Source organism: Watersipora subatra, chromosome 10 (genome assembly GCF_963576615.1).
Source record: "Watersipora subatra chromosome 10, tzWatSuba1.1, whole genome shotgun sequence".
Classification (NCBI taxonomy): domain Eukaryota; kingdom Metazoa; phylum Bryozoa; class Gymnolaemata; order Cheilostomatida; family Watersiporidae; genus Watersipora; species Watersipora subatra.
Window position 1 is genome coordinate 36466277 of NC_088717.1, and position 23094 is coordinate 36489370.

At 36.0% G+C, this 23094-nt stretch overlaps 1 protein-coding gene across 1 annotated transcript; it reads right to left on the reverse strand.

Annotated features, from left to right (window-relative positions):
- Positions 1-1070: 1070 nt before the first annotated feature.
- Positions 1071-22951, reverse strand: LOC137405867 (uncharacterized). The gene is made up of 14 exons (XM_068092302.1): positions 22891-22951; positions 19085-19244; positions 18437-18584; positions 17490-17551; positions 13312-13414; positions 12557-12620; positions 11598-11759; positions 11069-11141; positions 7451-7515; positions 6788-6854; positions 6244-6444; positions 5274-5425; positions 3698-3757; positions 1071-1835 (listed from the first exon to the last, which is right to left on the reverse strand). Exons 2-14 carry the CDS (start codon positions 19202-19204, stop codon positions 1634-1636), a joined length of 1479 nt encoding a protein of 492 aa, XP_067948403.1. The 5' UTR covers positions 19205-19244; positions 22891-22951; the 3' UTR covers positions 1071-1633.
- Positions 22952-23094: the final 143 nt, after the last annotated feature.

A 23094-nucleotide genomic window follows, 5' to 3' on the forward strand; every position in this document is an offset into this window, starting at 1 on the left:
ATCATAATAGTGAATGTAGTAGCGATATTAATCGGCACAGTAGATCAGTCGATGTGCTCAGTTGCAAAGCAACCTGTCAGTCATAGAAATTGGTCGAAAGCCAAAAACAGAACATCAGCTAAAGTACGCACAGAATGCGCGGAACAAAACTATCATACAACTATTATAAAGAATTGCGTAAACTCAAACTAATACTAGTAGAGAAAACTGTATTCACTACAAAAAGGGCTTTGATTGCAGACAATTTGTCAAATATTTAGAAGATTTTGCAATACGCTCGCAGTACATTGGATTTTTAGATTTATCTTCTTTTGTTCAAGGGCTACTCCACTAGGGTATACCTTAGGCAGACTAAAGCTCCAGCATTGTGACACACGAGAGAGAGATTACAATGCAATGGTTAGGGAAGCATTTTTACCAAAAGAGCACCATGGCTAAGGTAGTCTAAGCTACAACTATACAAATCGGTGCTGACAGGTCTCTGAACCAGCTAACTCTGCTTTCCAATTTTTTCAGAAGGGTTTCAGGTGTCATTAATGAGACGCACACAATGAGGTCTTCCTTATTAAGCCATCTCACTTGAGAATGCGGAGACGGAAGCGGAAGGTTAGCAGTCAATCATAGTTCATGTAACATCGCCCGATGAGTTAAGCTTGTGTCTCTAGTATGACTATTAAGAGCAATAGTCAAACTAGTTTTTATGTTGGGTAGATACAAAAGTCTGTATTTGACTAATGACTGGGTAAGGTCAGATGAAGGTCAGGAGAAATATCCCAGTAATTAATACTCAATTCTCATATGCTAGGAAATCTCTTTACTGGTGAAAATGTCAGTCACTATGAAGATGACCCCAGATTATGAATTTGCGTGAAGCCACGAAGGAGCAGCAGACCACCAGTAAGGAAAAGAACACCTGGTCACTCCACACTACTTACAGATAAATATCCGGTGGCACCTTCAACAGCATCACATCAGAATATCATGATAAACAATAGTAATGTTAACAGGAGTGCCGGAGAATCAAGCGTCTGCAGCCACCATCAAGCACAGACTCACTGAAGACAAACATGAACCGTTCATGGCGTCCTCGGCCCTTTATTATTAGCAGTAAATATATAATATACACTGTATAAATATAAAATCACTCAGTAGAGAATTACTTTTTACTGAAGTTGCACTCTGACCAGGTAGTAATCATGACCACAAACAATTAGAAACCTTCATGGAAGCATTTCACTGAGCATGAGAGGATATGGGATGGGGTGGGTGTCTAGTTTAATAAATATTTTTTGGATTAAAGCACAGGAAACTCGCCAACTTGAGTAAACTTCACATAAAATTCTAGCTTGTCTGTTCATCAAAAAAGGGAAGATATGAGATTACGTTTTACAACGGCAATGAAAAAAAACAAGAGATCGGTTGTAAACACCCTGTAAGAGTTGTCCACCACTAACAACAAAAGTCGTGTACTCTTACAATTGAGCGCACTACAGTATACATTGAAGTGTATAAAAGTGATAAAACAACTCCATAATAGGTCCCATTCTTACAAACTTTAAAACAAGATCGATGCAAAACGCAGACTGGATATGAACTGAGACAGCACCATGACAGTTTATAGCCAAAGATAAACTTAAGGATTTAAGGCGGAAGTTATATTGCTGACTGCTTTGCCGAGCGTGGCAGCGAGAACTTCCTCGGTGAAGCTTAATGGAAGTGATGGTGTCGTAGAACAACCATTCGGGTTTAAACATACCATTGGAGTTGCTGTTTTTTCAGTTGAATCAATATTTCCACTCATTCGGCGCATAGTGTCTATAAGGCCAACGATCGTTCTAAAATTCAGCGTTTATCATTAGTAAATATCAATACAAATACAAAAAATAAATACACAAATAAATATAAAAATAAATGCAAAGATTATATATTCTACCTCTGCAGTTATGTAATCTAACAATGTGAGTGCCAGAATACGAGGTCACAGTGAACAAACTGTCAAATAATATCTCTAGTTTTCGAATGCAATCACTTGAAACTGATGAAAATGACGACACCTAGTAAATTGACACCAATATTTCAAGGCAGTCAGCTATGACAACATACATGTGTATGACTACTCACCGCTATGACTAGAGGTAAGCAATAAACTCATCGTATTATGATAAAAACTTACAATTATCAACACATATGAATATTCATTAAAATTATCAAGTTGCATTGATTATTGATTATTGCAAACTGCAATAAAAATATCGGAATATTCATTGTATTCGTTTAATCAAACGAGACCATAGATTTTCTCAGAGCACATAGGATCTAAAAGTGCACAAAACGGCCATGCAGATAAAATGAAATAAATACTTCTAGCCTGCTCGTGTAGAGACTCATGAGTTTATATAGCTAGGAAGCACTCGGTTGGGTTGCTGAGTTGGGTAAACTTTGCACTTGTTGAAGGCTTACATTTGTCTTGGAGATGATGTTTAGGATGGTTCATAACGATTGCGGCATCAACATAAACTCAGTGGTATGGTTTAAGAATTATGTAAAGTCAAACACGACCTATAATCATTTTATAACTTAGTTGAACAAACAAGCGACTTACTTGTTTTATGCAATAGTTTTATGAACAGTTATAAACACACCAAGCAATTATTGTAGCCTCAAAATAATTATTCTCGCGTATAAGGCGACCATAGAAAAACAGTCCTAAAAAGGCGAGTTTTATAAAAATTCTCACATAAGCCGACCCTATAACAAGTAATCCGCCATACCCACCATCACAGCAAAAAGTTGCTAAAGACAATTAACTCATTGCGTTCTGCGAACCGGGTCATGCAACTCAGCGCAGTGAATGTGTATACAGCAAAGAGCCGTGTTGGTGCTGCTTATGTAGGCTTCACACAACACATTTCTGATTAGTGAATAAATGATTAATTAGCTTGTTGCATCTGCTCTTAAATGAAAGAAAACAATCATCTGTCTGCTTTGAGCCAATGGAAAATACATGTATGTTTATAGCCCAACCTGAGCTAAGTTTCAATTTCAAAAGCCATCATTTTTTATAGCAAATTTTTTCTTCGCGATGACCAGCCATGTAAGGCGTATTACAGCTATGGAGATTTCACTAGTTGTAAATCAATATACTTCTGATGATCGCCTATATAGTAATAGCGCTAGTACCGTAACAGTGACTACTTATTTTTAACGGTAATAATAAAGCCGTAAGCTACAGTAATAGTGATAATTCATCTGACTTGGAACATGCTCACCTTGTTATAGTAGTAGAAAAGAGACCAAAAAGAGAGTGAAAGGCTACGAGCCGCATGCTCATAACTCAAGTTATAGCTGTTGAAATTAAGTTAGCATAATTCATAACATAGCATAATTCTATTTGAGTAGACTCATATTTATGCACATATATGCAGAACCCTTAGTTTAGTATCTTTTTGCTTTCTACACTCCTAAACGATAACTGTCATTTGATCGCTTCTTGTCTCTTCAATCAAGTTAGTTTAACCAAATCGATGCGATTCATTTTTAGCACCCACAAATTTCCAACTTGTTGACTCTATTGTCCGACCTGGACTGTAAGTTTAGAGTGATAAGACAACTCTGACACATTCATCGGCACAGATGAAAGAGAGAATAGATATGCTTGACAACTCAAGGACATACATGCGGAAGTAGCAGTACTTACCCAACTATGCCCATTCCTATAATAATGTAGTCTATTGCTTTGTCAAATGTTGTTATCGTTCTACAAGCAATAGATAGAACAGCAATCATGACACTCCTATAATATTTACTATAATAAGAGCTGTCGGTGACTATGTTCCAGAGTCATGGTTAAAGGTTGGAAAAAATATGCATCATGCGTGATTCGGACTCACATCATGGGGCTCAACAGCCATGTGCCGCCGCTTTTGCTAATTATCCACCTTCATGGATTTACGAGTATTTGTACATGTGCTTTTTCTCTGCGTTTTTATCGCCATACCTGATGACCTCTTATGGTCCACTATACTGCCACGATACTAGTATCATGTAGAGTCAAAAGCATTTCATGGAAAGGCACCAAACAGAATAGCAATGCTAAGATAAGAACACAAAAAATTGCTTGTGAATGGTTTAGCTAATAACTATAACATATCCAAAATATACAGTGGAACCTCGGTTCTCGAACACAATCCGTTCCAGAAGGTTGGTCGAAAACCGAGTTGTTTGAGATCTGAAACAGGTTTTCTCATTAGAATTAATATATATAAGTTTTAATCCGTTCCAACACCCTGAATGTTTACCTTTTTAGTATTTTATACATTATTTTATGCATGAAATTGCACATTAAAATGCTGACCAACACATAAAAAGCAATGTATATCTCAGAAAATGTTAAGCAAAATGGCAAAGACACAAATAACATTAACATAAATGTAACCCAGGCTAATCGTACATTCGCGTTGTCGTAATCTTCCATACGAAAGATTACGCTAACATGAACGTGTAAAAATATAAAAAAAAGATAAAGAAAAGAATTATGAATAGGATTTTTTACTCGGCTATAGGATGTTCTTTTCTCTTAAAATATCTATCCAATGACACTTGCTTCTGACTTCTTTTTAGCACTTTTTGGAAGTGGTTCATGATAGTGTGGTTAAAGTCATTGATGACTCTGGTGGCTGCAGCTTTATCGGGGTGGTGGAGTTCGACGAAATGTTGCAGTTGAACGAAACGACAATAGTTGGTCACGGAGAAAGCAATCTACACCCGTACGCCGCTCAGCATCCCACCCTCACGTACGCACTCACACGTCGTACCGGCATTCGAACTCTGATTTTTGTTCGAACTACGAAGCAAGAATTTTTCGAATTATTTGTTCAGACTCCGATTTGTTCGAACTGCGAGTCGTTCGAAAACCAAGGTTCCACTGTATAGAATTGCCAGTTAGGCGAATGAAACGATAGCTATTGCGAAAATAATAAAAACTCAACAAACCTACCCATAGATTCTAAGTTATAACTCTGCCAAACAAAATTAATTCAATGTATCAGTGAACATCGGCATTTTGGAACTAACAAAAACTATCTTCTTTGGTGAAACATTTTAAAACTTGGCAGACTGTTCTTATCTAAATTGAACACTGATAAAAAAAGGACAAAAAATTTTACATGCTCTAGTCACAGTGCATCTGAGAATTACTGACAAGGCATAAAGCTACCAATTATAGAAACTATAAAGTTATTCATGCAGAGTTATCATGCCTTGATTATGCATACCTTGCACAAATCTTCATATGAAATACAGCTGGAAGTATAAAAGCCAACCAAATGCAGCAGGTGGCACCAATTAAGGCCATCAAGTTGCCAAAGTTGGGAATTATCAGCACCACGACACCAGTGATGACGACCATCACCGCTCTGATTAATATCTGAAAAAAAATATGTAACTATGTCATGCAGAGTCAGCAATGCCAGCTAACCATAGCAAATATACGTGTGTCTGCTGATGTCATCAAGGATTATGGTGAATTGTGGGTAAAAGCCGGCAGCTGTGGCATCGAGTCATGTGACATGAGTGACATCATACAACAGCGTTTATATCAACTGAACACTTAAGGCAGTCTGTGCATAGCACAGTAGACGCCCTTACAGCGTAAATAATCCATTCCAAGAACGTTTACGTTAAAGGGATTTTACGTCATACAAAGAGTAAAATGCATGTAAATAGACTAATTCCATGATCTTCCCAAACCCACCCCTTTGGTCTTTCAAAAAGAAAAAAGTACACGAAGAAGTAGCTTTTCATTTAATTACTGTGGTACTTTTGACTTGTATCCACAGCTTTCCTCTGTGTTTATCACTTTTACTTGGTTTATGGTTCATGATTACGGTGATCATCATTAAATTACGTAGTACGCACACCTTCAATGACAATTTCAATCAACCTTTTATACAGAAAAATCTACGCTGCAAAGAAATTTTTGTTATAGGTCTTAAGTAGAAATTTATCTTTACAATAACAAGCACAGTGTCTGTCGACAGCAGTTAATGTAGTAATATGAGTGATACTACGAGAGGCTATAATAGAAAGCTGCTCGTCGGTGGATCGTACACAGACTCATCAGAAGGTTAAGTTTAAAGCTAAGAAGCAAACGAATTATAATATATTTGACAGAATAACAAATACTCTTGGCTCCCAAAAAATTAGAAAGTTTGGCAAAAGAATAGTTGAAACTGCTTGGCATACCGATAGGAGCTTTTTTGGTGTCTCAGGAGTAATGCCCACTTTCCTGTCTATGATGGAAGAGACAGGAAACATCATGATAGGATATGTGAAAAATAAGGACAGACAAAGGCAGGAAGTGACGATCGTGCTGAAGTCAACGCCCCCTCCTTCTGGTTTTGGAAGATTTAGGGTAATTATATCTTTAGTATCTCTTCCGAATGACTGGAAAAGAGTGAGAAGACAAATGAGTCTGCCGTCTCTAACCATAAGATGAGCTGTAAATCTTAATACAACTTATATAGAGCTTAATCACAGGTGGATAACAAAATTTAAGTACATGCTTATCTATTTGACCATATAATCGCTGAGATCATTCTATGATCTCAGCGATTATCATAAATTCTATCATTTTATGAGCTACATTCGAAGCGATTTACATAGTCTTACATAGAAGATAATTCCACAAGTAGCCAAAACAAGACACCTACTCGCAAGGCAATCAAGTTTCAAGTGATGAATGTATTGGATAATAGAGAGAATAATTAAATCAGTTTATAGTACTCACTAAGTAGCCACAGGCCCCGAATGTAGCGTATAGAAGGGTGACTAGAGCAATCACAGTGAGGAAGTAGCTACAATACAACAGAATATATGAAATATTACCGGTATATGAAAACATTCGACTCCGATGAAAAGGCCATAGAGGTTCTATTTATTGATTTTCAGTAGCCAATATAAATGTGAATACGGGATTACTGTAATAAAAGGAGAGGCAACTCCTCGATAGTTAACTTTTGTAGCTACTACTAACTAATGACTGGGTGAGTTAAGATCAAGGTAATGAGAAATATTCCGTTAACTAATACTCAATACTCATATGCTGGAAAATGATTATTGATAAACGATTCGTTGAAGGATGGACAAAAATGATCTTAGCAATTCAGATGATAACCTGAGCCCATAGTGATGACAGAAAAACACATGGGAAGATATGACTTCATCCAAGTCTATAATGGACTATTGTTAGTGTTACTAAGGCTGCACTAATTTAGTAAACAGACGTGAATGCCGCCCATACAGCCACCCAAGTAATGGCTTTTTAGCATTTTTTGCATGAGCCATAAATAATAAAACCAGTTTTCTGTAAAATTTTAAACAGTCTATAAAATGCTACCCTCAACAACTAAGAAGACGAAGCAGATTAGATGAGCGAAAGAGTAGATGTTACCATTGGAATTTGTTTCTGATATCCTTGTGTAATGATGCTTCTAAAGAAAGTATCATCCCAGCCCCCTGCAAGATTCAATCACATGCTTAGTGCCCTACCAATTCATGCCAGGTGATCGTATCGGCCTGCTTCAACTGATATATATTATTCGTATTGTCCAAAACGATTTGTTCATCCCAACTGTAACTATCCTTCATTTTTTGTGACGTCATTCTATCGTGGTCTACCATCTTCGTAGACGACTTTTACTGTTGAAAACACAAAGATTCTGCAATCAAATTTCGTGAATGACGCTGTTGTTCAAAATGTTGTATAGTGATGCAGAACAATTTTTTCCAGAGAATCTCGATATATTATTGCAATAACACCAAAAATACTATTCAATAACGTAAAGTGAACGAGAATGACGATTGCTTGTTTACAAATATGGCGGCGTTTCCGCAAACGAGCGCACGTGCAGACGAATCGACGATGGCAAAAAAAACCGATGGATACCAATCACACACACGAATAGTACTATGGAATCACAATAGACGTTGAGTGATGACAAAAACAAGACGAGTTCAAAAACAAGATAAACTTGCTCAAACCCTAAAAGCTATAAATTAGCAAGAAGGTTAATCGTTGCAGTCAAAATGTATCTATTATATCGTAATAGCAATACTGATACTGATAGCTTAAAGACCTGATTTGTAAGCATACAATGCTAACAAGTTTATAGAATTTATATTCTGAGAGATGAGATAAATCTATGAACCATGAATAAAAATGTAATGTTTGGCTATTCAATAATTGGTTGAAACAGAATATTTCTCACCAGGTTGTTAATAAGCAGCCTTGGAGGAAATTAGAAGAAAAACTGGAAGTGTGTATTTCAATTTTTCCTTGTTCTAGTAATAACATGAACTTTTCAGTTCTAGCATAAGGCTTTCAATCTCATTTCATAGACGAGCTGATGGAACTTGTGTCATCATTTTACTGTAGTTTGCAAAACCATATCAAGGGCTTATTTAACTTAGCATTACATATGGTTTGAAGCAGCGCCATTAAAAGAAAACTGTGAGAAAGCTGTGTAAGTAGAAGCTAAGCCTACACCCTCTGTTTTCCTGACTACATTCGATGTCCGTTCAGATTTATAAAAACAAACGCTAGTGTCAAGGAACTAAACCAGGTTCTCACATTTTATTCTAACAAGCGAGTGATAGAAGACCTCGCTGTATTCAATATCAGAACCTATTGAATGTAAATATTCTTAAGTGAAATGATTGTAAGAAGATGCTGTTCTATTGACCTTTAATTATACACGCAGACAGCATGCAGGAAGCAGTGGCTACACACCGCGATAAAATGTTGGTCTACATCACATCTGGGATTGGCAAAAAAGTTGATTCACAAGTAGAAAAGTTCTAATTCCATTATATTTCTTTCTACAGCAAGGTCATTCTATTTTGTATTTCCTTTCAAGCAACACGTTGTCATGCCAACTGCTATTTGCACATGTACAAAAACACTACTGCCTGTAACATATATGCAGAAAGCGCTGGTGCCAACTAAAACTGTTTGCAAAATATTTCGTGCTTATTATCAGCCGATTAAATCTTCTGCTATCCAATTAATGTTTTTTTTCTGTAATATAATTAAACATTCAGTGAACCTAATATTTGATAATGGTGGTTATGAGTTGTCATAAATGTTAACTAAAATATGCATGAACAAGCCTTTGATATATTTATACCGTAAAACATCTAATCGAATGCCATGGTGTTCTATTTTTCAAACCTTTCTCTATAATGGCGGTCACATATTGGTGGCATTCAAATAGAGGTGGCATTAAATTAGAGGTTTGTGAAAATTGTGAAAATAGCTATGCATATATTTTACAACAGACTTCTAATTATGATTTCTAGTTGGTACCATTTTAATCAGCATCAAATTTTACATTAGCTAATGCTATGAAAACAAATCTGAAAATGTGTTGCAGAATGATCTTGGACCGTTGTTTGGCCTTCCCTACTATGAGTAACAACTGGAACATATTCTGAGTCATAAGAGTTATCACTGTTACTGTAGCTTATAACGTTATTATGATTATTGTTAGAAATAAAATATTCACTGTTTCTAGGACTATTATGCAATAGATGATGATCAGAAGTTAATTTATTTACAACCAGTAAAGCCTTGGTAGATGCAATGGGTTTGACACGGCGAGTAATTCAGAAGAAATTGTGATGAAAAATTAACGTTTTTAAAAAGCGAAACTCAGCTTAGGTTGGTCTGTAAACAAGTTTTCTATTGGCTCAACACATGCAGAAAATTGTTTCCTTTCATTTAAGTATGAACACGATAAACTAATTAATTACACATGGATCAAAAACAATTTGTATAGAGTTTATTTAAGTCGCACCACGCGGATCTTAGCCATATGCAAATACTGTACTGAGCCCCACTATGTGACTCATAGTAAGCAACGAGTTAAATCTATTGACAGCTGAAGTTCTTTTTCTGTGACGACTCATTTTATAAACTCAAATTTTTTTCTATCGAAAGTTTTGAGGACATGCGAATGCAATAATCAATAATAGCTTATTGATGATACAAATCGATAATCAATGCGCTGATGATCCTTTGATTACAATAATTAAAAATCTAAAAAAGACATCAACTCCCAGCTGCCAATCTATTTTTCGATTCGTCGACTCTGTCTAGTGTCAGTGTAAGAAGCCGCAGTCGTTTTATCGATATACAGTGGAACCTTGGTTGTCAAACGCGTCGGTTCTCGACCAAATCAGCTTTCGACCAAAAGATTTGAGATTTGTTGGTCTCACATCTCGAACATAAATTTGGCTCTCGACCAAACCGGAGCATGCGCATTGGAATTAAACGCTTGGAACAGTTCCGGAAACAGCATGAAAACATTCGTTACTACGACTACAAAAACGAAGAACGATGCTGATGAAAAACGAAAAGGTGTTCGCAAATATATTGAATTTAAAAAGGAATTGATAGCTAAATATGAACTTGGTGTGCGTATATCTGTGTTAGCTGAGTTTGGCATGGCGGATTCGACTATAAGTACGATAAAAAAACAAAGATGTGAAGTAAACGTGCCATTGCTGTTTATATTTGCTTCCATACGATTTTTGATGTAACTGATGTTTTGCATTTTTTGCTGTTTCATTATCAATTTCTGCAATTTTTGGTATTATATCTTAACCTTTAATGTTTTCGATGTTTTAAGAGCAATGCGTACAAAATGTTTACTTTTTGTTCTCTTTTTCCATCATCATAGAAAATCTCTTATTAAAATCAAACACGATCTATATCTACCTGTTTTTATTTGTAGTAGGTAGTATACAATACAGTTTATGATGTAAGATGTTAGAAGAACACTTTAATACTTTACCGAAGTTGTTTTCTAGGCTTGGAACGAATTAAAATTTACATACATCAATTCTAACGGGAAAAATGTTTCCGATCTCGAACAGCTCGGTTTTTGAACAACCTTCTGAAACGGATTATGTTCGAGAACCGAGGTTCCACTGTATGTAGTCTCAGCTTTATGATTTCACAGCAAACACAGACAGCACTTTTGTAGCATATAGCAGGCATAGAACTAACCTCATAGCAGTATATAGCGACGCAGAGAAAGAATGGTAAACCCTCCCATGACCATTCCTTAAGTGGGATATTTCTATAACAATAGAATATGATGAAACAATGAAGTTAACATAAATGTGTATCATAGTCTAATGTTACAGGAAATAGCAGAATAGTCTGACAGCAACTGGCAGCATACGAACAACTATTGAGCACGTGCTAAAGGAAACTCTTAACAGCTGAGCAGAGCATTCTAAAGCAGAGCAGTTAAGGCTTGCCTTTTGAAGAGACGATCCAAAATTTCATCGTACCAGTTTAGCCAATTAGCTTCACACAACTGAATGGGTTAACCAATAACTGGCTGTCTCACCAGACTCTAGGCAATGACTGTTTATCACGCAAGACTGAAGCTAATGGCCAATCATCTTGCTCTATCTTACAAGGTTTTATCCAATCAATGACTATCTTGCTAGGCTTTATCCAATCACCGACTGTTGTACTATCTACATATCAAGTGGTTTGAAAAATAGAATGTAAAAGTTATACTCACGCTTTAACTTTATGGAACTCATCAAAGTCAAACCAGAAGACGACTCCAAATGCCATTAGGTTTGATATTTGGGCAAAGAGACTGGTGAAAGCGAGACGTTTGAGGTTGCCTATGAGGCAGAGACAAAATTCCAAAGGAATCAGTGCGAGTAGCCAATAATTTCTGAAAGAAAAATGAACTGCACATTATATTAATAAAAAAACTTAATTCCACAACCACTTGTAATAATTGGCTTATTGTCTCCCACACAGAAAACTATAGCGGAACCTCAGTGCTCAACCTGCTCCTTACTCAACAATTTAGTGCTCAACCAATGAATTTGAGTAGCAAATGCATCTGAAATCGTAGAAATTTTTAGTGCTCCAATTAGCCTATTCAAGTCGAAGAACACCGAATGAGAACGAAATGAGCTGAATCGAGCCGAATGCATTCCTTGACCCTTCAAAATTATTTGGTAAGCATCTATTTTACTAACACCATTAGCGGAGTAAGATGTACACAGTTTGTTCAAGTATTTTTGCAAGTTATCTACTTTTTTGTGTTGCTTTAGCCCTTAATAATGGGTTTGAAGTAAGATACACGTTCTTTTAATATTCCAGGTCTCTTTCCTGTTGCGATAAGTACTTATTATGGTTTCTAATTGGAAAATGGTTTCAGTTATTGAACAAACCGGTGCTCAACTAACACATCTGAACGAATGATGGCCGATCACCCAGGTTCGACGTATAACCATTAGGATACTATTATCTCTATCAATGTTACTACAAGAACAAATGCCCATAAAGCTTAATAAAAAAAACTAAAAAGGATTGGAGGAACCCATAAACATCAAGTAAAAGTAGCAGGCAGCATCAGATGAACTTCCCCTATAGGCCAAGGTCATCTTGAGAGAAAACAATGAGCATCTAGAACATCAGATAGAAACAATGTTACAATCTGGAAACATAGATAAAACTTACTGATGTACTTGTATGTAGTTGCTGAGGTTAGTAGAGATGAAAAGGAGGTAAGCGCAACAAAAGCCTACAACAGAAGGACAGTGTTGAAGTTACATAACTGCCAGCCTAAACTCTATGATTACATCTCGTGACATTACTAAGTGACTCCATAATGGCTTTCCATTATAGCTACACTACTTTGTAGTATCTAAACGCTGTGCATGTACATATGGCTGCTCAAACCTAAAATGGATATACTCCTATGGTTTCAACATATGAGCTGATAACTTCAACGACATCATATTCAATGACGTCAGATATAGAGTGTAAGTGAAACAAAGAATGAATTGATAGATGTAGAGGAAATAACATAGTCCAATATGTTGGCGCTTGAGGGATGTCAATCATAATCCTCTCTTAACAGAATATAATTATTGATCGAATGATTTAGTAATGTTATGACACAGTTTATGATAAATCATGTACCCGATGATCGAAGTAAAAGTCTTTGTTAAAAAAGGAAAGAAGACTAAGCAATTTTAGTGATGTAGCAAATGTGATAAGTAGATTTCATCATTATTATTATACACAATCTTCAACTGAAAGAGAGCTCTGATCAGTTTATCTAACCTGAATTGGACTGTAAATTCTCATCTCGGCATTGCTATCAGCATATCCCACCTTATCTTCAATCTACCAATGATCCTTACAACTGTATGTAATAACTCTATTTTACAAGGAGTAACTCAATGCCCACAAGTGACCCAAGAACAAACCTGTTTGGGAGAGAATAATTGCCCATTCCACGAGAAGCTGCCCAAAATTACCGAAAGCGTGAAAGCCAACATCGCCATAGCTGAGATCAGAGCCCCATAGAGCCTAAAATACAGGTAAAGGTCACAACAAGGTCATTCAAAATATTTAACTAACTGCTCCTTCTAACCCGAGTGTTATGATATTTAAAGGTACTTTTACCTAAAACTCAAAATTATTAAAAGGTAATAGAGATAGATCATCTACTGTATGAGTTTAAAGACCATTGTCAGCTGTTACTGCCTGAGTGTAGGGAAGGAGGATGGATAAGTGATTACACGTAGATTTACCAGAAGTTGGTTGTAAGGAAAGGTACACGTAGATTTACCAGAAGTTGGTTGTAAGGAAAGGTGCATGTAGATTTACCAGAAGTTGGTTGTAAGGAAAGGTGCGCGTAGATTTACCAGAAGTTGGTTGTAAGGAAAGGTACACGTAGATTTACCAGAAGTTGGTTGTAAGGAAAGGTGCACGTAGATTTACCAGAAGTTGGTTGTAAGGAAAGGTGCACGTAGATTTACCAGAAGTTGGTTGTAAGGAAAGGTGCACGTAGATTTACCAGAAGTTGGTTGTAAGGAAAGGTGCGAGGGGTAAAATAATTATTTCTCCCCCTTTTATATTGCAGTAAAATGTGGCGAACACTGATTACACAGCTGCGGCTGAGTGCTTCACCAGCTTTATAAAATTGTATCATTGAAATCCCTGCACACAACTACAACAAAGCAACCTCACGGAGGCATGCGCAATACTAGACATCGCAAAAAGCTCTGCCATGTTCGCAGTAACGACGTCATCCTTAAGCCTAGCAGCCAAGCAAGAAAGGAAGCAGCCAATTAGGCCTCTAGTTATAAGTAGCAGCAGACCAGTACTGCAGAAGACCTGCAGCTCCTATTTCAATTACCTATATATTTGCCCTTGCAGACAAGTTCAATGTAAACAGCAATATTTGGAGTTCGGTTTAAGTAGAGATTTTATGTGTCATGGTGTTTAGTATCAGTATAAGCTAGTATTTGATGTGTCAATCTGTATGGCTAAGATATTATCATACCAAAGACATATGCAGATATTCTCAGTGTTAGGAACATGCACACCGAGTGTATTGTACTGGCAGACACCGGATACAATATTACTCTGAAAACTGAATATTGAATGCAGCAGAATAGAATATTAATCTGTTCTAATAAATACAACAGTGCAGGCTTCAGAATCTATTCTGAAGGAATAGAAAACATTACATAAAATTTAAATTAGTGTTCTGTCAAGTACAAACACTGATTTGAATTTTACATAGACTCATCAACTGGCAGAGGCATTGCAAGACTTTCTCCATGATGCTCTAATTCGTGTTCAGTTGCTTACACTAGTGACACAATATACTCGGTTATTACAAAATCATCAAACATCTATTTTTAATCAATTATGCAGCTGATATGAAAATGGTAATAAAACCAACGCACCGTAATAATATCATACCACTGAAAATTTAATTATTCAAATTCCAGAAATGAAATACACACAATGTATACTTAACATCAACGTTACTAAAACCAGCAATTTAAACAAATATCAACAAAGATCTTGAAAGAATCAACAATTTTCTGTCGGGGAATCCCTAGAAGAACATCAATTTAATTATGTAATAAATTAAATATATATGTATGTCTAAACATGTTCTAATATGAAGCACATCCAGTCATGTGCTAAAGTGTGGAGTCTCAACATAGTTGTGGGTATATATATATATATATATACAGTCAAACATGGATAACTCGTCCATGGATAGCTCGAACACATGGTTAATTCGAACATTTCCTTTGGTCCGTTCCCACGTAATGATAAATTGCTATAGATAACTCGAACTCAACACTGTTAATTCGAACTGTTTTTTTGCCCAATAGCTACCGAAACGGTTGTTTTCGCTTTAGAAAATCACTTTATTCAAAGTCATAGAGGTAAACTTCATCTTTTCGTAATTCATAAGCGTCGTTATTACCACCATCGGCAAAACATTTTTGTCAACGACTTTTCTAAAAGTTTGGTGAAATTTGATTTATACTGCGATACGATGAATAGCACGGGCTAACCGGGTCACGCGCGCAAGAATTTTCGCCACGCACATACAAAACAAAAATCGCATGTTGTTTTGTATGTGCGTGGCGAAAATCCTTGAGTGCGTGACTCGGCTAGCCCGTGATGAATAGTTTTCCGACGTTGATTCCGTGTTGAATCAACGTCGGAATGTTGAATGTTTTAAACGTCTTAAAAAATGTTGTAATTAAACGTATACGTTGTCTGAGCTACAAAAAACTATTCATCGTTTGACCTAAACACAGAATACGTGTGTACATTCAATAAGTATCTATTAAAAAAGCGTGAGTGATATAGAATGTACCGTAAAACCTCGTAAAACTTCTAATTGAACTGCCTCGGAGTGTTGCTCTTAACGAATCCCAGGTAAAGTAAGGTAATCTGCATAAACTTCAAGAAAAAACGGCAAAATTGATCGTGGGTAAAACCCCAAGAGAAAAAACTGTCTTTTCTTTTGAGCATTTCAACAACGATCAAGTTTTGCCAATGTCAATCTGAAAAACGTCCTGGCAATAACATCACCTCAAACAACAAACCAATCTCAAGTGATAGAAAAATCTCTATACTTTTTCATGAAAACGTTTTAAACTTTACATTAGAAGCATTTAATTTGAAACAAGCCATTTGTGCTTTTGATTTATATTATAGTTTGTATATGTACATGTATCTACTAATAAATAAGTAAATATATGGACTTGTGACAGTGCTCTGATAACTTGAATGCTCTGATAATTCGAACACTTTTGCTCGGTCCCGTGAAGTTCGAGTTATCCATGTTTGACTGTATATATATACATAGACAAATTTTTGTGGTATTTTGATTGTCCCATCTGAAAGGGAGTGTTTTGTTGTAGATTTTTTATTGTGACATGTCGCTCCCCTTTTCTTAACCACCTTCTGACCTAGAAGGCTACCCTGTAAAGTTTTACAATCATGAAAAACTCTCCTATTGTTTGGAGTTTCATAGCACTACATATTGTGTAACATTAATCACTATACCGTAAGCATTCAGTTCCATTACTCTAACAATTCAGCGTATTTCGCCTCAACTGTTGAATGGCACACTTTGATCTCTTAAGAAAAAAATTGTTAAGAGTTGGCAACACATTGATCTCTTGAATGAATATTAGGAATATTAGGAGTTGGCCAACGGTAACTAAACTGAAGCCTCCACGAGTGTGCATATTTCTTTTTGTAACGTCATACAGGTCGGAGGCTAACACAGAAAATTGATGCCGTTTCAGTTATTTTATTTCTTACAGTTGTACAATCCATTCGTCACAATCTGAGCAATTGATTAAACCATTTATAAAGAAACAAAGTATATATTGTACTTACTAATAACAGATTATCCAATCAAATGGTCAGTTTTGTTGTGCCTAACCAACCAAAACTGCGCATGATTGGAAAAAACTTTAATACGCCAATTATTTCAAGTGCTTTTCCGAAATGAAGCTTTCGACAAACAATTCATAGCCACATGGTTGCTACCCATTTAACATAACCATTTAAGGCTTAACCAAACATCGAAAGCTAAAGAGATATTTCACCATAAGGATCATGGAGTTTAACCGCATTGTGAATGGACATTCGCAATGAGAACATAGTAAATACTTGCTGTTAATTAGTTTCTCAGATATGAGGTGGTGGGCTGGGGAAACTTAACATCATTTCAAGATAGCTCTACATCGGTGGTGAGATACTGACCTCCGGTCATATCTCCATGAAAAACTGTAATTGCTTTTCCAGGTTTAAATTTATCGATCAAGCAAAGAACGCCTTAAATGATGAAAATACTTAAATTAAGTGCGTGTAATGTATCAACAGCTAAATAGACTTAGCTTTGCCGGCCACACAGGGCAATGGTTATGAAACGCTTTAATAACAGCAGCCAAGGCTGTATGTCTAAAATATTATTATACCACACTGAGGACACACGCATATATTCCCAGTGTTAGGAACATGCATACCGAGTGTGTTGTACCAGTAGACACCGGTTATTGAGCAAGACAACAGAAAACTTAAAACAAATACCTGACAACATTGAGACAGTTACCTTAGGAATTATTTCCTCATCATCGGCTGCTTGTAGCCCATCTATGAGATCTTCTAACTCTTCTGAAAAAAGGAGTAACTCTATCGATGTCTATGGACTAACCAAAGTTTATCTGCTCAACATATCATCAGCAAACGCCAAGAAATGTAAAATTAATGCAAAAGTTTCTCATTGAATGTGAGTCGCTGTGAATGACGAGTTTTTACTTAAGATGATGTGAAAGCACTTGTGCTGACCCTGACAAATATAAGTGGTCTCATCCAAATAGAAGTAAAAAATCATATATTTTCATATCAAATCTTTGAAATTGTCATATTAAAGTGTAATAAAATGTTTATACATTTCATATCATAACAATAGTGGATAGGAAACAGTCTTTCTTGAGAATGTCCCTTCTATGATGTGAATGAGCATTAACTGGACCGAACCAAAGATAGCCTCACCAACACTATGGCGTTCATTGAATGTTCGAACATCAAACAAGCGCATCTTATGCAAAGGAGTAAAAACTTACTGTTTAAACGAAGGCCACTTAAAGAGCAGGCAGCGATCTTAAAAAAAGTGAGCCTCAATATCATTTCATGTAAGCAAACATGTGTATATAATTATCTAAAAGGAGATCGATTCTTCCAGAGAAATTGAAATGGAATCCTTCACCAAACAATACATAGATTATTATGTCAGAGACTTGGATGTAAAGTTGAAAAGAAAAATCTAATTAAAGAGATGTTAATAATGTTTACTAAAGTTTCTTAAATGCAAAAATAATGAGGATATATGATTATAGGGTAAAGGTCACAATATGATATCTAGGGCTAGTAAACACTGTATGTGTATTGTACGATATAAAGGGAATGGAAGATGTCATAGTTATATTCTTATTACTTCTGCTCTAATTATATGTACCAGTCACCGTGTATATATATATAAATCCGCCTAATACCAACCTCTATTTTTTGATTTTCTTGAAGCTTTGGAACTGGCTAGTGACGGTTTCTCTGTGAGAGCATACTTGCAGTCGATGACGAGGAGCATGGCTTTGACACTGATTATGGCGACCAGCACCAGAACCACTACACCTTCTAGCACACCAGCCTAAAGGAACATAAAACATGGTCAGCGGTATCTCCAAAGGGGTTGTCAACAAGAATTTGGAGGTTATGTTAGTAGAATGCCATCGACTTGTAAACGATACATCAAGACCTCTTCAAAGTGGGAAATATGGATAAGCCCTAGGATCTCTACAGCGACTATACATAACATACCATCATAAGTACTAGTACAGTTTCTCTATATATAAATAAAATTCTATTGTAAGACTGGTCAACATCATGAAGGTTTTTATTTTGATGAAGGCTTGTTTTATTGCTATGTCAACTAATAATATGACCCGACATCTCAGCGAAGAGCTTCTAACAAGCAAGTCACTCTCAGGTACGAGTTCTCCAAAGTTCTGTTAAGGTCTCAAAAGCGAGCCTTCAGGTGAACTGAATACCTAAGCAGACATGACATCCAGTATGTTTCTATGCAAAGTATGAAACCAACAATATAAATACATGGAAGTCCAATAAACAAAAGTGAAAAGACACACAGACCTCTTTAAAAGCATAGGGTAAGCCAAGAACACCTGACCCGATGAAGGAGATAAATATGTTAGCCGCAATCTTCGTAGGACTCTTAGTTCCATCTCCCGCGGGGGCGACTCCTCCCGCCATACCACAAAAGCTACTCCACCTTCAGATCTCGAGTGAAAACCTTTCAACAACACAAATTAGACATCAACAGAACTTGATCAAACTAAAATAACAGAAGCCACGTGCCTCTGTCATGCAGGAGAATCTAAGCAGGCTTGCTAATATATTTGCAAGGAAACAATTATTTTACAAGATTATACAATACACGCTCCTAAAACAAACCCCAGTTTATGTAAATTTTTTTAACTGAAAAATGTTATGTCTCTGTACAAACAAAAGCAAGTTTTTGTTCGTACAGAGAACAAAAACTTCATCAAAATACAGTTTCGTTCACAGAACCGAGGTTCCACTGCACAAATAAGACCAACAAAAGCATGTCTCTTTAACCTACCTGTGTGAGTTTAATCAACTTTGTCTTAGACTGCTGCTTAGTATTCTTCTAAACCATAAATAACAAGTGATTATATTTGATAAATTTTTAATAGGTATTTCAAGGGACAAAACTAGGACCCAATTAGAGACTGCTAGAACTAACTTGCGGCCGCTTTTAATTGGCTGCATATCACACGCTTTTAATTGGCTGCATATCACACTCGCTATGGAATACCAGGCCTGGGTAAGATCATTTTAAAAACTAAAAATTGATAGATATAAAAACTATATTTGTATTTAGTAGCACATGAGTACTGTATTAATAGCTGTAAAAAGTATACAGGCAGCACCTATACCGTACACCTCATCGGAAAAATAAGACAGAAGCAAATCTGCCTTTGGCCTGAGTTTTGAGCAAATTGCACAGAAGTTGTTATTTTCTGTTTGCAATCATGCATTTTCCCTTTAATTACTTCCTTACAGACTATTTCATGGGTTTAAACTAAAAACCAGCTGTGCGCGAAAATCACCATTGTTTGCCTATTGGAATTAAATCAAACATGGACAAAGTAATTTGTCAGCAATCTATTTTCACAAATAACAATTTAATTAACTATTATGGTTTTTAGCAAGTCTTTAAGGCAATTCACGACTGAAGGTGTAGAAACTGTTGGAATTTTTGCACGAGCTGGAAAAAGCGAGTAGAAAAATATCCCTTACATCACCTTAAAATGTGGTTATGGTTTGATGGTGGTAGTGACTTGAAGAAAATAATCTGTTTAACTAGGAAAATTTAATCACCTTAATATTAGCATGTTGAATAAATATATCAAATTTACATAAGCTGTTAAGGAAGTCGCTCATAAAAACAAAAGAATATCAGAGCATCCAGAATCCGATGACTTGGCAACTGATCATTCCGGTCCAGTCAATTGATGAGATAACTCCCAAAAACAGCAGGTGAAATAAGGTGTGAAATAAGTGATGATAAGACTGCACAAACATTTTAAAAATAAGTTATTAATATTTAAGCCTTTTGTAAAAGAGCTTGTTGCTGAGTAAATGATATTCACTAATTAAATAATGTTGTGAAGAATGTTAAGATGATATGATAATAAATTGACAGAAAGTAGGGTTATGAATTATACAATCAGAGTTGGATTTGAATTCTTTCGATGATAAATGAATTGATAACTATTATTTAAAGCTATTATGGCTATAATTAGGCATGAGTGAAATGTGTGCATAATAAATTAAATTTCTCTTTGCTTGTGTGAGGAAAACTGATTTTAAAGTGTAAACCAAAAATGGATCCAGTAACTCTGTTTTGCAAATTTCTGAGGCCACCTTTATATGGTGATTTCATCATTGGAATAGTTAACTTCTAAATAATCAAGTTACACTTAAGTTTAACAAGTAAATTATATATTCAAAGAACAAAATACAAGTATACTATAGGACTGTTTACAACAGCAATCTATACTTCAATGCTATATGATCCCAAACAGAACTCTTCTGAGGCTAGCATCATGCTGATGGTATAAGTATTTCTGTTGATTACATGCTATGCATTTGTGCTCAAAAAACCATTTATTTTTTAGTGTGCTGCAGCTTTCGAATTTACAGTCAACCATCTATCTATGGACTTCACTTCCCCAAACTTCCAAATGTCTGGACAACACTCAGATTCTGAAAAATTATCTGATGCGGGCTTGTCTCTCCAAAGAATGACAACTATGAACCATATGTGGTTCTCGCGGCAGACGACGCAAGCGGCGCACGAGTCTCCCGGTAGAATGTAGTACTGTAATTTTTGTTTGTTATTATTACTACTGTTAATATTGCACCTTGTCACTATACAGGACCTTATTGCGGGTATAACAAAAAATACCGTATATGCATGCTGTACTAAATTGTAGCCTATGAGTACATGTGCGAGACTGTTGAATGTACTGCACTTACATGTAGTTTTCAAAGTCCGGACTTTTTCAGTGTCAAAACATGGCCCAGTATGTATTAGTCCAAACAAATGAGGGCTGTCCGTGCATGATTAAACATTAAAACAGCAAACTTCCAATAATAAAAAAATCATTGGTCTCAAATTTGCACGACTTTCTTGCCTATGAATGTTGTAAACCAGTAGACTATTATAATTGCACATGTAGAGTTCTAAGTCAACTCTGACAACAAGTGAATCATCGCATCCATCCTGAAAAAGTATCCTTTGAAATCCCAAATACCTTGTCTATCTATGGTATAAACAATTTTGCAATGTATTACAGCAGTACTTCGTTTCAGTCTATATAGCAACCAGCTGTTGTCTATAACTTATGATGGCTGAACAAATCTCCATTTTGCATCATCCACATTGTTAGTTACGCTACCCTTTCAATTTGAAACATCTATTCGCTTTCCCTTTTTGCCATGTCTCCAGCATCTCACATCATACAAAGTAATTTCAAATATCCAAACCTAGTTAATGTTTTTACACGACAATGATGGAAATTGACTCGCACGGATTGCTGGATAAGGACCCAGGCTTGACAGGCTAAAGTGGAATGAAAATTGAAGATGTTAACAGTACCTGCTATTAAAATAATTGAACCAAAACTTATTAAAATTTAGCAAAAACCTTTTGAATTATTGAGGGCTCAAAATACTAGTTAATGTACCTGATTTAAAACCATGCATTAATTTGGGTACAGTAAGCATTGGCTCAACAATTAACCTAGTTGCTGCTATTAAAAAAGGTCGCAAGATAAAAAATGACCCATCACACTAGTGTAGTTCTTGGTAAATTGGTTCAGCACAATTCTTTGTCATTATTTCAAAAAAACGTTTGGCTCAATTTTATACAAAAGTAAAACCAGAAGGTCTAAAATTAAATGAATACAATCAGTTTGTCTTATATATAAACAATTAACATGTTTAGAAAAAATGCAGAACACGTTCATAATTATTTATTTCTGAGTAACATTAAACAGTCTTCATTCGAGCAATAACTTCAAATGTCGCGACTGATAAATCTATACAAGCTACAAAGTTAGGCTACAAAGCGGCTAGATTTAGTCATATCATTGCCTTTACAGTACAAGCATAAGCATTCAGACGTTCGTGTAAGAGCTTTTCACAACGTTGAAATTTGTTGTTATTTGTTGACAGTAAGGCAACATACTAAACATCCCTAACAAACATACCATCACCAGAAACCGCCAATTAGTAGCTGTGAGTGAGATTAGGCAATTTATGGCAGAACCTTTTCAAGTAATAGTAAGTTAGTGTAATGTTCCAGTTCAAAACTTCTGAGCAAAAGGATTACATATCTGAAATCTTACCTATAGATTGCGACCAAAATATCAAAAACGGAAAATCGTGTACAGAACCAGCTGTCTGACTTTCAACTAATCCTCCTATCCGGGGCGGGCTCATGTTGGGGCTACATCCGGTGGGAATTGGGCTAACTGCGGTAGCTTAATCTTTCATAGAACGATTCGTCTAAAATAGGCTATGACTTTCCCTAATGTACCCGTTTGATTGGC

Bases quoted from the DNA above. Each gene is read 5' to 3' on its own strand.
- LOC137405867 (XM_068092302.1), bottom strand. From the start codon at position 19,204: ATGGCGGGAGGAGTCGCCCCCGCGGGAGATGGAACTAAGAGTCCTACG. The intron at 6,445-6,787 runs GTGAGTACTATA...ACTCTTTTCCAG, and splicing joins TCGGGGCCTGTGGCTACTTA to TCATTCGGAAGAGATACTAA. The intron at 3,758-5,273 runs GTATGCATAATC...TATTGCTTGTAG, and splicing joins CATATGAAGATTTGTGCAAG to AACGATAACAACATTTGACA.